Here is a 16290-nt window from a genome sequence, read left to right on the forward strand (position 1 = left end):
TAAATCCTCTTCGTTCATGGAGTTAAATTTGGCAAGAAATCCGAAAGTCTCGTGAAGATTTTTGTATTGAGCTATCCTTCGCTGTAGTTCTGAAGTGAGTGTATCTATGATCGGAAAGAACATTTCCACACGAAATTTATCACTCCTAATAACACCGCTTCTTCTGTGCCACTTTCGTCTAAATGTTCCTTTTTATAGATTTTTCTTTTCATTTCATTACTGTACTTCTGCATGATTTCACAGATCTTTCCATTTCGGTAAACTTTTCTCAGAGGGAAGAAACGTAACTTATCAAGTACATTGACCGCAGTTCCTAGCTCCAAATTTTCACTTTGGAGATACTGACTAGTTTTATCCATTCTGCTTAAAATAACATCCCATAATGTTAACATGAAATAGGTTTCAAGAGTAGTCACTTCTGCAAAATGTTTTTCACATCCTGATGTGTTTCATTGTTTTTCATTGGATCTTCTGTGGTGAATGCTAACACATTGTTCATAGTGGCAAAATATTTCCTGACAACGTGCTGTATTGCTGTTAGTAGACCACCTTGTTCCAGAGTTTCCAAAGTTGCCAGTATTTTCTTTGTTTCGTTAAATTCTTTTTTCTAGCAAATGTCATCGGTGTGTTGATAAACTAAAGAAATTATATATATTTTTTTTGTTGTCATGATTTCCACATAGATGCGTGTTTGTTGCGTAACCAGCCTTTAAACTAATGCCTGTAAATGTGGGAAGTACATTTACAGATAACACTGTATTAGGAAATAAGGGTCACGTTGTAAAATCCTCGTTACTACACGATATAATATGATCTTAATACCATTATTGATTGAAGATAAGAATACTGATGCTGTATTTGATTCTGCTTCATAGATATCAATAATCAGAGAGGATTTAGTTTCACCTAAGGCTAAGATATTGAATATCTACACAAGAATAAAAGGAATTACTCAGAAGTCTCTTTTGATAAACTTGATAGCAATTGTACGTTGCAAAATAAATGGGAGAACATTTTATCGTGCTTTTAGCGCGTTAAGTAATATTTTCAAAGGTATGTTGTTAGGGTATAACTTTTTAGTATCTCAAGAGAGCCCAAATTGCTTTGAATAAGAACGTTTTATTGTTAAGGAGTTTCGGAAACCTCCTAGATTTGCTCTAAGTAACGACAGAAATATTTCAAAGGAATGGTCACCACAAGCTAATTTGGTTTGTATTAGAGGTCCAAAATACCTCCTCCTTCACAAAATAAGTATCGTGTAGACGCTGGCGGAAGAAGACTGAACTCTAGTGAAACCGCGAGCTGGAAAAAAATAGCATGGGTCTGAAGTCTATAATAAGTTGATTGCTATATTCTAGTATTAAAGAGCCGGATCTAAGCCAAAGTTTGTTGGCAATTAGCCCATCATCAAAGGAATAAAAATCGCTATATTTGATGGCTGAGCTCGGCCAGGAAAAGGCTTGACTTTGCCCGCTTTGCATGTTATACATTATTTCTCGGAAACTACTGGCCAGATCTAAACCCAATTTGGTGGGCAAGTATTGTCTAAGGTATAGAGATCGTTATATTTGATAGCTGAACTCGGCCAGGAACAGGCTCAGCTCGACTCAGCTGGACTTTTTCGGTAACTAATGACCGCATCTGAAGGAAATTTGGTGGGTAAAGAGCCCATCGTCTAAGCAATCGCCACTATACTTGGTGGTCGAGCTCGACTAGAGACAGGCTAGGCTCGACTCGGCAAGAGTCTTTGTTCCACAGCTTTGCTCACCTGAGCTCTTGAGTTCGGTTCAAAGAGTATGTTCCCCTTGTTATAATTTAGCATCTAGTCATAATCAAATAACTTCCCAGAAACTCTAAATTTAACCCTATATAAAATTTCAACATATTAGTTATGTGCAGTATTCTTCATCTTTTCAATCTCTCTATGACGTATGTATCAAAATTTACTAATTGCCGCTGCGAATAGAAAGCATTAAACAATGTGTGTTGGCAGTGTGGATTAAAGAAGAGATTCATTCTGTGATCTAGAAGTGGGCAAATGGCCTTGCTTCTGTCGACATCCACAGGAAGCTGGTATTGTTTATGGTGACTGTAATGTCAATGGAAATGGTGCGAAGGTGATGCAAATTGTTTCCTGAAGGACGAACAAATATTTTCGATGAAGATCGGCCCGGTGCCCGTCGTTAGTTAGTGATGCAATATTGGATGACAAAGTGAGTGTTCTGGTGTTGTCCAACCGAAAAATCAATGTTTGTGAAGCAGCCGCTGATTTGAACATTTCTGTCGAGATTGCGCATAAAATCATCCACGAAACCCTGGGATACGCGAAGGTTTCATCGCAATGGGTCCCGTAATAACTCACTGAACACCATCACAACACGGGCATGGCCTATTGCCTGGATTCTCTGACCCGGTACCACAATGAAGGGAACAATTTTCTCTGCGTATTGTTTCTAAAGATGAAAGCTTCGTTTATCACTACACTCCAGAATTCAAGCGGACATCGATAGAATAGAAACACGTCTCCTGTGAGGAAAAAGTTCAGGTTCAATCATCTACAGGAAAACATTCTTGTGACTATCTTTTGGGACTCCAAGCGAATAGTGCTCACAGAGTTTTTGAAGAAAGGGGAAACAGTCAATGCTACACGTCATTGCCAAACATTGGAGAAAATAAAAAACGTAATTCGCCACAAACATCCTTTCTGTCGCTGTCATTCTTCTGGAGGGCATTGCTCGTCCCCATTCGACAACACTAACACAGGCTAAACCTGAAGAAATGAAATAGGAAAGGTTACTGCAAACTTCCTACAGCTCTGACTTGGCCCCGAGTGACTTTCACTTGTTTCCTCAGGTTAAGTCCCAGCTGCAAGGTCAATCTTTTTGAGAATGATTTGGAGGTTCAGACAGCTGTGAAAAGTGTTCATTCCCTGGATCCCCAGTTTTCTGCAGATGGATTTCAAGAACTTGTGCAACGATGGGACAAATGCTTGTGCCGCCTTAGAGATTATGTTGATAAGTGAGAAAGGACCATGCTGTTTGGTGCAACTTGATTTTTTTCTGTACCTCAAGAAAACGTTTTTGGCATCATACGGAAACATTTTCCTTGAACGACCCACGTATATATCCCGTACAATTCGTCACTGACACTTTGCGAAATACTTTCCTCAGGTTCAATCGGTTCTGAATGTGTGTTACTTCCACTGCTACAGAGCAATTGTTCAGCTGGCAGTAAATTACAATGTGCAATTTTTACGAGTTTTTCAGGATCGGCACTTGTGTTCTTATATATCACAGCAAAAAGTCTTTCAGCAGGAACAATGTATCTTGTGGACTTGATTCCTTTTAGTTGCTGTAAGTTCACGTCCATGAAATGTGTAACAAACGGAAGGTCGTATTTGGCTACGTCTTGGTGCGATATAAAAAGGCATTCAATTTGATGGGTATTTTTGATTGCGACGGAATGGGAATCACTGTTTTCAAGAGGCTTTCTTGGACTATAATTTCACAAAACTAACTTTGGTTGTATCCACTTGGAGAACAGTTATGAAAATTTACAGCTATTTACAACGTTTCATATTATCGATAAGAAATGGAATGTCATTAGAAACTATGTGCTTTTAAAATGTTCGAAATAGGTGACAGCATTAATTTATAGTAATAATTGTAAATTTTTGTAATTTTATTCTGTATATGACCACACAAATAGCATTTTAATTTCGATTCGTTTAATACCAGCAATTACACGGGTTGAATTTGTTAATGATATGCCTTTTTTTTATTACTCTTAAGGGTTGGTGGTGTGATATTATTGTTTTAAATGTGCATGCCCCAACAGAAGATAAAGATGACGATATAAAAGACAGTGTTTAACAAAGAAGTAGATGAACGAGTATTTGTCCAACTCTCGCAATACCATATGAAAATTCTAATAGGAGATTTCAATGCGAAAGAGAAAGAGAGTCTGCATAACAAAAGTAATGACAACGGCGTTAGAATCGTGACCTTAGCAACATCAAATACCTTATCGTGAAGAATACAAAATTCCCATATCGCGATGTTCATAAACACACATGGGCCTCGCTAGATGGAAGAAAACACAATCAAATTGAACACGTATTAGTAGATAGAAAAAGACAGTCTAGCATTAACTGATGTTTGGCCGTTCAGATGATCTGACTGTAACACTGATCACTATTTGGTAGCAGCGATAATAAAAGAGATTACCGTTGAATAAAGGAAATATTCAACATCTAAAAACGAAGAGGTTTATTTTAAAGAATTAGAGGAGAACCAGGCTAGAGAGGAATACCAGATTGAGAGGAATAGATTCTCGTTTTTAGAAGTTTTTTGAGAGCACTAGTGTTGAGGATACTTGGGTTCAAATTAAGGATAACAGTAAAATTTCAGCTAGAGAAAAAATGGGGCACGCGGAAATACGTAGGAGCAAAGCATGGTTCGACTAGGAATGTATTAAATTAGCGAAGAAGGGAAAACAGGCGAAACTGCGTTGGGTATAAAAATCGAACAATATAACTACATAAAATTACGTTGACATTAGATGGGAAACTTCCAAAATGTATAGAACAAAGGAACGCGATTTTTTGAAGGCTAAAATTAATGAACTTGAAGATAATAGTTAAAAAAAAAAAAAAATCGAGACATGTATAAGAGCAGCATCGAATTTAAGGCTATCAACCTCGCGCGTATAATTTAAAGAGAAATGACGGAACAATTCTCACTGATACAGATGGCATCTTGAATAGATTGAAAGATTTTTTGACGATTTGCTTAACACGCAGCCAAAAACTAATGTTTGTGGTGAAAGGGAAATGCACACAGCAGAACCATCACTATAAAGAAAAGAAACACAAATCTCCTGGTATAGACGAAATTCCGGCTGAGTTAATTTTAGCTGGAGGCGAAAAATTATGGTACAAGATACAGAAACCCACTCTCTTTATCCGGAACAAGGAGGAATTATCACAAGATTGGAAAGAATGAATCTTTGTTCCGTTTCAAAGGCGACAAAGCAAATTGTAATAATTATCGAAATGTAATAATTCTCTTCTGTCAACATCCTATAAAATCAGCTCAAACATTCTATTATCAAGACTGATCCCATACGCAAATGAAGTTATTGGAGATTATTATTAGTGCGGATTTATACGAAATCGATGAACTATCAACCAAATATTTACCATTCGACAAATACTCTAAAGGAAGTGGGAATACAATACCCCGGTATATCATTTATTGATTTTAGAAAGGCTTACGAATCTTTCAGGAAAGAAATATTGTACGACATATTTGTAGAATTTGGAATATCGAAGAAGCTAGTTAGAGTAATTAAGGTATGCTTAAATGAATCCCAAAGTAAAGTCCGAGTAGGAACATTCTTGTCCACGAGCTTCCACGTCGAGAATGACATGAAACAAGGAGATGCGTTGTCGACATTATTATTCAACTTTATTCTGGAGTATGCTACCGTATAAGGAAAATCAAATATAGCAACCAGAGCCTAGAGCTAAATTGTATTTACCAGGTTATGGTGTATACTGATAATTTAAATCTGATAGGAGAACAATACAAAGAAATGGAGAGGCCTTATTAAACTCTTGCAGGTTTAGAAGTAAATGCAGAATGAACTAAATACTTGAACGTTTGCTGGGATCATAATACAACAAATTATGGATGCGTCAAAGTATCAAATAATACTTTCGATAAAGTGAATACTTTCAAGCATCTAGGATCAAAATCTTATCCACAAAGAACGTAAATGTCGACTGAAAGCAGGGAATTCGTGTTATTATTCAGTTCAAAATCTTTTGTCGTCGCGAATTATGTCGAGGAATTTGAAGTTTAAAATATATAAAACGATAATCATACCTGTTGTTCTGTATGGTTGCGAAACATTGTCACTTACTTTAAGGGAAGAATGCAGACCGAAAATATTTGAGAATCAAATCCTGAAACGAATTCGGACCCAAAAGGAATGGGAATGGGCAATAGCGGAAACTTCATAACGAGGAATTGCATAATTTATACCCCTTGCCAAACATTGTTAAAGTCATCAAATCTAGGAGGCTCAGGGAAGCAGTTATGTAGCGAGAATGGAATAAAGTAGCAACGCTTTCAAAGTTGTGACTAAAAATCCAATACGGAAACGCACATTAGGAAAGCCTAGGCCCAGATGGATCTCTCGAAAATAGTAATACAAAGTAGAAACTAGATCCACTGGGTAGGGATACAACTCATTGTAGAGGCTTTATGAACGTGGCATTGAACTTCCGGGCTCAATAGGCCATAGAGTTAGTTAGTTCTTTTACAGTAAAAATATTTTGTGAAGTATAACGGGAATTCAAAAGGAGCCTTCTTTGTGAATTTCGATGGAGGTGAATATGTTTAATGTTTGTATTTAAAATCCAAAATATAGTTTAGCTAGTACATATGTTTGAAATTATAGTAATTCCTTAATTCCTTAATGAATGAAATTTCTGAATTTAAGATTATTTATTATTAATTAACATATTGAAAGTACACTAACACACGTTCACACAAACACAAAACACAGCTAGATACGTGTGCACAGAAATATATCCTGGCAATAAAAATAGTTGATGGAGAAACAATATCAATAAATTCCTTCAAATTGGAAGCATTTTATATGTCAATTTAATAAATAAAGAAAAATCACTCATAGTTATCAGTGTTAAGACGAAATTCGTTGGATTAAGTTCTGACCCCTTAAGCCCCTATTCTACTAGTTCGAAAATATTATTATAATCTAATTTTCATATCTTCATTCTTATCATCGTGATTAATCCGATTGGATACAAAAGCATGATTAACTAAGCAAATTCATCACCATCACGACGACGAACACGTATTTCAGATTTTGACCGTTCCCGATTTTGAAACCGCTCCTGCGTATATTATAAATCATTACTCGGCTTTGTATATCGCATTGTCATTAACAAATCAAAGTAATAAGTAAAAATTTGTTTTGACTCTCATTGAAACGTGTGAATTGTGAGCGGAGCGAGCAAAAAAATTTTTTAATAAATGTATTTCTTTGCAAACCGACAACAACATTGATTTAGTAGGGCGCCAATACTCATACAGGGTACCGCATTATTTGCTCTTTTCCAACACTTTTTCTTTCTTCTTGCCCGTTCGGCGCCCCCTTGCTATCAGCGCCCGGGGCGACTACCCCGCTCTCCCCCCTCTAGCTGCGGCTCTGGTTGATGTAATTTTTAGTGGGAAAAATTAATATTTTCATATTCATTTTTAATCCTTGTGTAATAAAAACGAGTAAAATAAAACAAATATGTAATAGAAATGGGCAAACATTAAGTATAATTCAAGGAACAGCATATTAAGTCATAATTTAGGAAAAAAGCATAATAAAGCATAAGGGTAAGGAAAAGCAAAGCACAATATACAAAGCATAAAGTTGGTTGCCCTATTGATGATTAAATCATTGAAGACGGCTACTTCGAAAGTACCATGGTTTTTCGTGTCAGATATCACTCCGTAACTTCGCTCTTCAATGTTAAGTATGGTACTGATGTGTAAACGGTGACAGTAGGATCGGCTGCGTTTGACCAGTGGGCAGCCATAACTACGTTTTTATGCTTAATTGCGTAATTTTATGTAAAATATGTCTGCAGAACCACTTCATGCACATGGAGCCCCACTTTCATTTCTTCTTTGAAGGTACTCAGTTCCTGGTTTTATCTTCTTTCGTTGTATGTATGACGCCGACACACCTGTCCAGTTCTGTCACATATTATTGAAAGTCTCAATGAACAGATTTTAGGTTGCCTTTTTTCCACTGATAAACTTCAATCAGTTCCTCAGGATCTTCTGGTTCACACAACGGTCATTGCATGTACCTTTGATGTTCATACAGATCATGCACTTATTAATCATGCATACCTCACTCTCTGGATCGCAAACACTTTCCTCAACAAACACGTTCTTTGCCATTGGTAGATGGTCCTGGCGCGACATTATTCAACGTTTTGCACTTTTCCTATTCTCAGCACATAGTTCTTGCGACTGAAACAACATAAATTTGTCTCTTACAACTTTGCTGCAAAGCTTTAATTTTCTCTGCTTCAATTTACGCATATTGTTTGTGTGACTAAATTAATTTTCTTAAGATTGCATAGAGTAACACGATACTTAATATGCAATAGATATTATTATTCGCCGTGACGTACGTAACAAATACCGCTACTAGCAATGCCTACCCACATAGAGCTGATTATTTCTGTTTTGGCCTGGAAGGTAAGACGATATTTCTATGAAGAATGGTGAAAGTATTGCGCACATGCTGTGTGGGAAAATAACTGAACGATGCTCTTGTCTTTCTATTTCAAAAACGCACATTAATGCACTTTTTGTTAAAAAGAAGCTAATTACTTTACAATAGACAACAATTTCATAACATTCTGCAAAACATGTAACTACACGTCATTCTCTCTCTATAGATGTATACAAGGGCGCTCATCAGGGGGGCAAGGTGGGGCGCTCGCCCCCCAGAGGAAATTGTACTTCAGAATATCGAAAATCCAATAGAATTTTTACATTAGTTACAGCAAAATTTGAAACTATTTTTGAAACGTCGCTTATACTTGCCCCCCTTGGAAACCACAACATGGGCGCCCTTGGATGTATAGCATGTTATGGTGGAAGCATTATGGGTTTTGCCCTTCAGTGTCCTGACTTATTTGCTTTTACCCTAGCAGCACTGTTAATCTTGATATTGCAGAGCAGGGGTGCCCATCCCCCCCAAAACTGATGGCGCACTCCCCCCCAAAGTGATGCCACTTTTGAGCTTGTTTTCAGTTTACCGCAGGCCCTGGAAAATGTAATCGCACAAACAGAAAACTATACAAAATATTATCATTAATTCATTTATTATACATTATGTAGCAATTGAACAGCATTACTTATTAAGTGTCGTACATGGTATAAATAAGAAATAAATAAATGCTCCCAGCAGAAAATGGGTAAATTAGCTACACAAAGCGATAAACCGACCAGCCCATCCTTTCATATAGCAACTTGCGCGGTACTTCATTCATAGAGTTTCTAAGCAGGGGTAGGGGGATTCATTCTCGAGATTTAAAAAAAAAATCGCATCGTGTTCCAATGTTATTCTGACGACAGCTAAATTACTTATTCGACATTAGAGTAAAATTCTTCCCCAATTTTTTTCTCGATGGCACAGCTTGCGCCATTCATCCCTCGTGTGGGCGGCCCTTCTCTCTTAAAACAAACCAACCTTTCCTTTCATACGGCTACTTGCGCGGTACTTCATTCATCGAGTATCGAAGCAGGGGGTACGGGGGTTCACCCCGGAAAATTTTTGAAAATTAGCTTCTCCAAATCGTGTTTTAATGCTATTCCGACAGTAAAATTGCTAGTTCGAAAGTAGAGTAAAATCCCCCCCAAAATTTTTCTCAATGGCGCAGCTTGCGCCATACATCCCCCCTGTGGGCGGCCCTGTTGCAGAGTATATATCGTCGGTGAAGTGGCGTATCTTGATTTTTACGATTTTTCAGGAGAACGATTTAAAGTTTTTTGCTGATCATAATTAGCTTTGTGTTCATTTGATTTTTATTATATAAATTTCAAATTCTGTACAATAAGAGTATGATTATTGTTACATGTAAGGAAAAGTTACGTGCTAAAAATGTTTTAATTTCCACTGGAAAACTCTGCTGGAAGTGCTGGAATCACTTACGCCCTTTCGCCTTTTCATTTTAAAGATCAAGATTAAAGTTACGCCCCACAAATAAATGTGAAAAATAAGATTGGTCTGGTATGTAGAGATACTTTTTTCTAAAATTTCTCCGTTAATAAGAAGCATTTAATAATTATTATAATATAATAATATATTTTTACTATTATTATAACTTTTTATTGTAATTGTTATTGTAATAACTATTATAATAATTGTATTAAATTAACATCTTTATTTATTGGCGATTCATGCAATCATATCTATTACCAGTGCTGCTGAACATAGTATTTGAAATAAATGAATAAACTACAGAAATGAATAATGGATAACGAAATTTAAGATATAGTAACACTAGTACAATTGTAACATGAAAACTGAGAAAAACTATATTACTGTAAAGTCTGTTACAATAGCAAATTTTAAAGAGTTTTTTTGAAAATAACTTTCAATGTGGAAGATTTTTGTAGAAAGACGCAAACTCGGGGTCTCTCACTAGAGGCATATCTCCTTCACACAAAGACATTAAATCCGCATACTTCTGTGGTAGAATCTTGGGGGGACATGAGTGAAGACACTTCAGAGTTTTGGTGAATATAACGTTCCTTGGTAGCGAGATGCTTCGATAAACCATATTTAAAAGGCTGTGTTTCAAATAAATCTTGTCTGGTTGATCCTTGATCACCATTAGTTCTCGTATGTCTGTCCAGTCAATTCCTTCACCATTATCATCCTTCCTTACAGATAGAATCCTCAGATTAGAAGCCACATCTCGGAAATCCAAGAAATCATTGTATCCAAGAGAATGCACGGTATATGGTTTAGCAGATCGTGCAAGTCTAAAAATTGGTAGTAGCTGTGTTGCAATGAAGACATTTCCAGCTGTTTTTAGTGCCGTCGAAATGGTTGAATGAACAGTCTCCTTCATTCTGTCCGTGGTACGATTCAAAGAAATTTAGAGTTATTACTCTGATATGCTGCACCGTAGTAACAGTGTAGAGCATCATGGCTGCAACTATTGAGTTTTTGTTCTGCCCTGTACAACCATCAGCAAACAAGTAAACTTCTTCAACTTGTTTTTCATTCAATTCACGAAGAAAATTGTGTAGGCAAGTGGAGATTTCGCATGCACCTCTGTGGCTTGCTCCTTCGTGCCAAACAAAACATTGACATTCCCTTGTCTTCAGATCATACACAGTCAAATTGTATGTTGATAGTCGTCTTTTATAAAATAGTTTGCTTTCATTTGAAATTGGAAGATAAATGACTTGTTGCAAATCAAACACTGCAGCAACAGTCTTGCATTGGAAGTCCGGTGAATACTTAGCTTCCATTTTCTTCCTTCTTACTGCATCCTTCTCGGCGATATGTTTTTGATATTTGTCAGCTAGTTCACTTTTCTTCTGTTCATCTCCTTCCAGGAAGTTGCTACACAGATCACATGTATCCTTTTTCGGTCGATGAAAAGAAAGGTTCATGCTTTTGAAGATTTTTCTGTATGTCTGGTAAGTTGGTAAAGGAGTGATTTCATCTTTATGATCCTGAATGAATATTCTATACATTTTACTTTTTGTCAAATCTGAATGCAGATACTGTCTTTTCGTATTTTTCCTGCAGTAATGAGATTCGACTTTTGAAAATCTCTTTATGTGTTCTGTTATCATTTTCTCTATTATTTTATCCCTTTCCAGTTGGCTCTGACGTCTTCCTCCTCTCTTTTCTTTCTCAATGATACCTGAGTCTCTTCTTTTAGCTAGAGCAGTTCGCATAGTTTTCTCTGATACTGACATTGTGTTTAAAAACATGGTTTTACACACGGACACTTCTTCTTCCTTCTTTGGTAAAAAGTAATAATTTGTTTTTGATCTTCGAGATTCTTCATTTTGCGTAGTTTTGTGTTTAACGTCAGAAATCTTTACATATCTGTTGATAAATTCTCGCTGAAGTTGAAGGTCACCACTCGCATAAAAGTCCTGAAAATTTTTTTTGTCTTTCCGCATCTGTGATTCTTTACCAAACTTTTCACACTTTCTATCACATCTTGCTTTCACATTTCTTCTCGGAACTAACTTTTTTGTGTATAGGTCAACATACGATTCACCCTTGCTTCGTAAATCCTTGGCAATACTTCTCTTTCTCTTCCGACAACCTTTTTCTTCACTCAATAAATGCTCCTCTTCTCTTGGAGATCCTTCCATTTCATAACTTTCTGGCCGTAGATCCACATTTACATCACCTCCGCATTTCTCTCTCACTTGTGTCTTCACATTACACGAATGTTCAGAGTTCATGCTGATTTTCACAATTCAATGGTTTGTCGAAATGTCTCCAGCACAACATACTGCACAACAGACATGCACCGAACACTTCCCTTTCACAACCTTGTACTTCACACTCCGCTTTATATGTTGGATCAAGGTTAGAGTCGTCCCCATCACAATATAGAATATCAGTGGGATTTAAAATTAAATTTTCGTTTACTTTCTTTCCTTGTATTAATTGTATAAGGGGAACATCATCTTCAGAATTCTCAATTTCAGTGTCACCACCTGTTGCAGTTACATTTTTCCTCATTGACACGTCAGAACACTCTGTGTCTTTCACTATTCCACAATACCACTTTTTATCCGGTAACCAATACATCTTCACACGACAACCAACAGTAATTTCCTTCCCTGAAACACACATCAATTCCTTATCTGCTACAACATTCAGTCCTCCAGTATCCCACTCTACTAGCACATCCATCTTGATAACAACTTCCTCCAACAAAAGCCAGCTGCACAATGCTATTATTCTATATTATAAGTTAAGAAAACTGGAATACGATCATACATCAGTACAGAAAACTGACGGAAACCACTACGTAAATATTGCTTCCGCACTTTTAAACAAAAGAAACCTTGGCGGATTGTCAACAAAGCTTGAAAAATGTTTTTTTCTTTCTGTGGCGGCATTGCAAACAAAGACTTTACCAATATAAGCTTACGCCCGTACGCGGTTTTATTTCTTATCAGCTACTGAAGAAACAAAAAAATGGCGAACGAGCTTATCTTACTTACGCCCCTTGGAAGATTTTTTTATATCGAAAATTTCAAGATACGCCAAGGGTTAGGTGCTTTATCTCCGGAACCAGTGGGAATTCAGCCACGAAATTTTGACAGGTAACAGAGGTGGTTAGTCATATATGAATGATAGGCATAACTCAAAAACGTAATTTTTCAAGTTACGCCACTTCGCCCCTTCACCGACGATATATCAAATAATTTACCGTGTCAATATTTGCATCGTACAAAATTTCAGCGTTAAATGTTGCAAAGGCTTTCAGGACAGATGGTTCACTTTGTATAGTGCATCTACAGATGGTTACAAGTGAAAGTAAGAACAGGTATACACTTATGTCTTCAACTGCACACTGTATGAGAAAGATAATGAATGAATAAATAAAGAGGATCATATAACAGTTAATTTATTAAATTTCTTACCTGATTAGCTTGATATAATTTGCAGCGAGCATATCCCCAGCAAGAATTAATGGCAAAAGGTTCGCCACAAAGTTTTGCACACTTTCTACTTATAGTTTCAATAAATGATCGTAATACTGAGCTATAATATGCGTGCTCTAGGACAACCAATGGTTGCGGCTGAAGGCAGATATGTGGATATGTGTACTCAGTATTGTTCACGAATGATCCAAATCCAACAGTGAAATAAATAATATTTTCTGGATTCTCAGGTAGTCTGTACCCATACTGAAACAAATATTCATTTTTAGTGTAGCCATAACATTTTTTACCTTTTGATATTCAGCACTATTCTGCATTAGCTTATATTTAATTAGGTATATCCTTATGGCTCTACATTAAGATCACTCTCACGACTTTTTAAAAAATTTAATGAATAACTTAAAAGACACTGAAGAATATCAAAAATATAGAAAGTAAACGAGGTATTATCTACTAAATGCTATTAAATAAACTAATAACTCTCTGCAAATCACGATTAAGTAGCCTAAATTAATAACTATCTACAAAACGCTATTAAATAAACTAATTACCAATTCCAGGCCTTTTCTTACAGACCATAAATTTGAGTGCGCAATGTATGACACCATAATTGCTGGACACCCAAATTTATACACAATACGGAGAGTGTTGGAAACAATTATTAGGTCATTTAATATCTAGATACTATTTGGCTCACTATCTACATTCTTGATATTCTTCATTGTCTCTTTAAGTTATTCCCTAAATTAAAAAAAGAAAATAGGTGAACTTAAGGAAGAACCTTAAGTCAATTTATAACTCCGTTTAAATCTTCTTACAATAGTTCGAACAATATTGTGGGATCAATAGTTTTAACAGGACCGGATTAACCCATCTGGAGGCCCGGGGCTAGAAAAAAATGTGGCCCCTGCTGACTTCACTTAATACATTTCTGTGAAAATACAAAGTAGGTATACAGTAGGAAAGTTAAATGAATACACGTAGTTCTACGACATCAGCCATGCTATGCGCTTGAGGACATTGTATTCTACCTTCACAATTCTATCCGACTCCACATATACAGAGTTTATAAACAGACAGAATTTATTGACATAAAAGGAACATAACCTATTGCGCGTCTATGCAGTGACTTAAATTTTCTGCCGAACTGGGACTGGAATTAGATGAGACTGCAGAATGGTTCTATTCAGGAAGAAATTATAAACAACAATTCTCATGCACTATATTCGATCTTCTTTTTTAAAACTGATTTATGCTAATTTATTAAGAAGGCGGATGTTAAACGACAAAATTTGTTTCATATTCCTGGTTATATTTTCTCTTATGATGATGGTTGTATCTTGCATGATTCTTTAGACAGCTACTTGAGATTTTGATCAGAGTGGAGGCCCAGGTCTACACGCCCCCTTCTTAATCTGGTCCTTAGTTGTAAGAGCTTCAAGTCATCAGCAAATGCTGTTATTGTTAGATATCTGAAGAGAGAGCTCATTGATAATAATAATAAAAAAGAAAGAAATGTAGTGGACCAAGATTGGATTCTTGAAGAACACCAATTTAGTTTAATTTAAAATTTTATTTTCTATATATAATTTACCTATTAAGCCTCAGAAGCTCATGAAGTAAAATCTAAAAAGTCCCCATCCCCCTAGGCAAGCAGACAATCTCATTCGTCTTGCTAATCTTTCCCTTTGTGCTGTCTCGTGTAAAGCACTTCATTCCATATTTCAACTCCATTAATAGTAACTTAACCATAATAATTTATGTTATTTTCTTTATTTCATGTCATCGCACTTGTCATTTCTATAATATTAATGGTCACGTTGTGCCATATTTCGTGTTTTGTTTAACTCTGTTTATCATAATGAAATTAATACTTGCTGAACGTCTATATAAATATCTTGTGTTTTATGTATCTACTTACCACATCAAATATTAAGGAACGCAAAGTTCTTTAAATCTTATTAGTTATATGAACACAGAATAAACAATTCATCCCTTAGACCAATCAGCAACCTAAAAGTCCTATCTCATTGCATCTCTTCCCTAAAAGAGACCTAGCCTCTCAGCTAGCAATTATAAAAAGTCTGTATAAGTAACATTACGCATCCGTTGTTATCTAGTTCAGTGAATGCGATGTAAAATCTGCTACTAAGACAAGATTAGGGTGCGAACTTCTGAGAAGATTGGGAGGCAATTCCCCTAACTTCATAGTTTTGGAAGAAAATTCACTCAACTAATAACTTACTGGTAGTGAATAAAGTGACATTATTATCGCAAGTTTGCAAATTAATTCCAGTAATTCACAAGTTATTAACTTGCAATTAATAGGTGAACTAGTGGTTGGCAATAACGATACTCTTAATCTTACATAATTATAGATGTTCAAATACGTTAATTTTCTATGTCGAAAGATTTCAGTGTGAAGAATGTTTTTCTTTTTTTAAACTCTTCTTGCTCCATTCCTCTCCACTTCGAACATTATGATTTCACGCCCTGGACAAGATAATTTCTTATTGATCTTCTACATAATATGTTGATGTTCTGAAATTAGCAGCTTTATATGAGTCATCCACTTCAGAAATATTTTATGAAAAATAATATTGCAATCAACATATAATTTCGTGTATTTAATGTTTATTGTTATTAATACGATATTCAGAGTGGACATATCTTGCTATTTTCCAAGCACTTGAGAAATTAAGTAAGTTTAAATAGAATTTATAAAATGAATTTGGAACTTTTAATTTATTTTGGTGTTTTCACTACGGCAAAATGCAACAGAAAAATGCATTAATCGTTCTACAAAGATTTTAAAAAAAGAAACTAGAATAAAAAATTATGTTCAAAAAGTATAAAAATGGGATCGCATTGGCTCAGTGGTATAGCTCTTACTTCCGGTGCGCGGTGTTCCTGATTCAATCCTTGCTCTCGCCAAGTAGGCTTTGTAGTGGGGAAACACTGTGCGTGGGTTTTCTCGAAGTCTTCCACCTTCCTCCTTTTTCATCATTCCACCAGTTCGTTCACTATCATT

The 16290-nt window shown here is 36.0% G+C and overlaps 1 protein-coding gene across 2 annotated transcripts in view; it reads right to left on the minus strand.

Annotated features, from left to right (window-relative positions):
* LOC145674197 (uncharacterized) overlaps window positions 1–16290 on the minus strand; it is a 73625-nt gene that overhangs the window by 12135 nt on the left and 45200 nt on the right. For both annotated transcript variants that reach the window (XM_081744032.1, XM_081744035.1), the window contains exon 7: window positions 13239–13505. In XM_081744032.1, coding sequence (XP_081600158.1) covers window positions 13239–13505 — 267 coding nt within the window. The remainder of the gene's footprint in view (window positions 1–13238; window positions 13506–16290) is intronic.

Source organism: Thermobia domestica, chromosome 2 (assembly GCF_964235325.1).
Source record: "Thermobia domestica chromosome 2, izTheDome1.hap1.1, whole genome shotgun sequence".
In the NCBI taxonomy this organism is placed as follows: Eukaryota; Metazoa; Arthropoda; class Insecta; order Zygentoma; family Lepismatidae; genus Thermobia; species Thermobia domestica.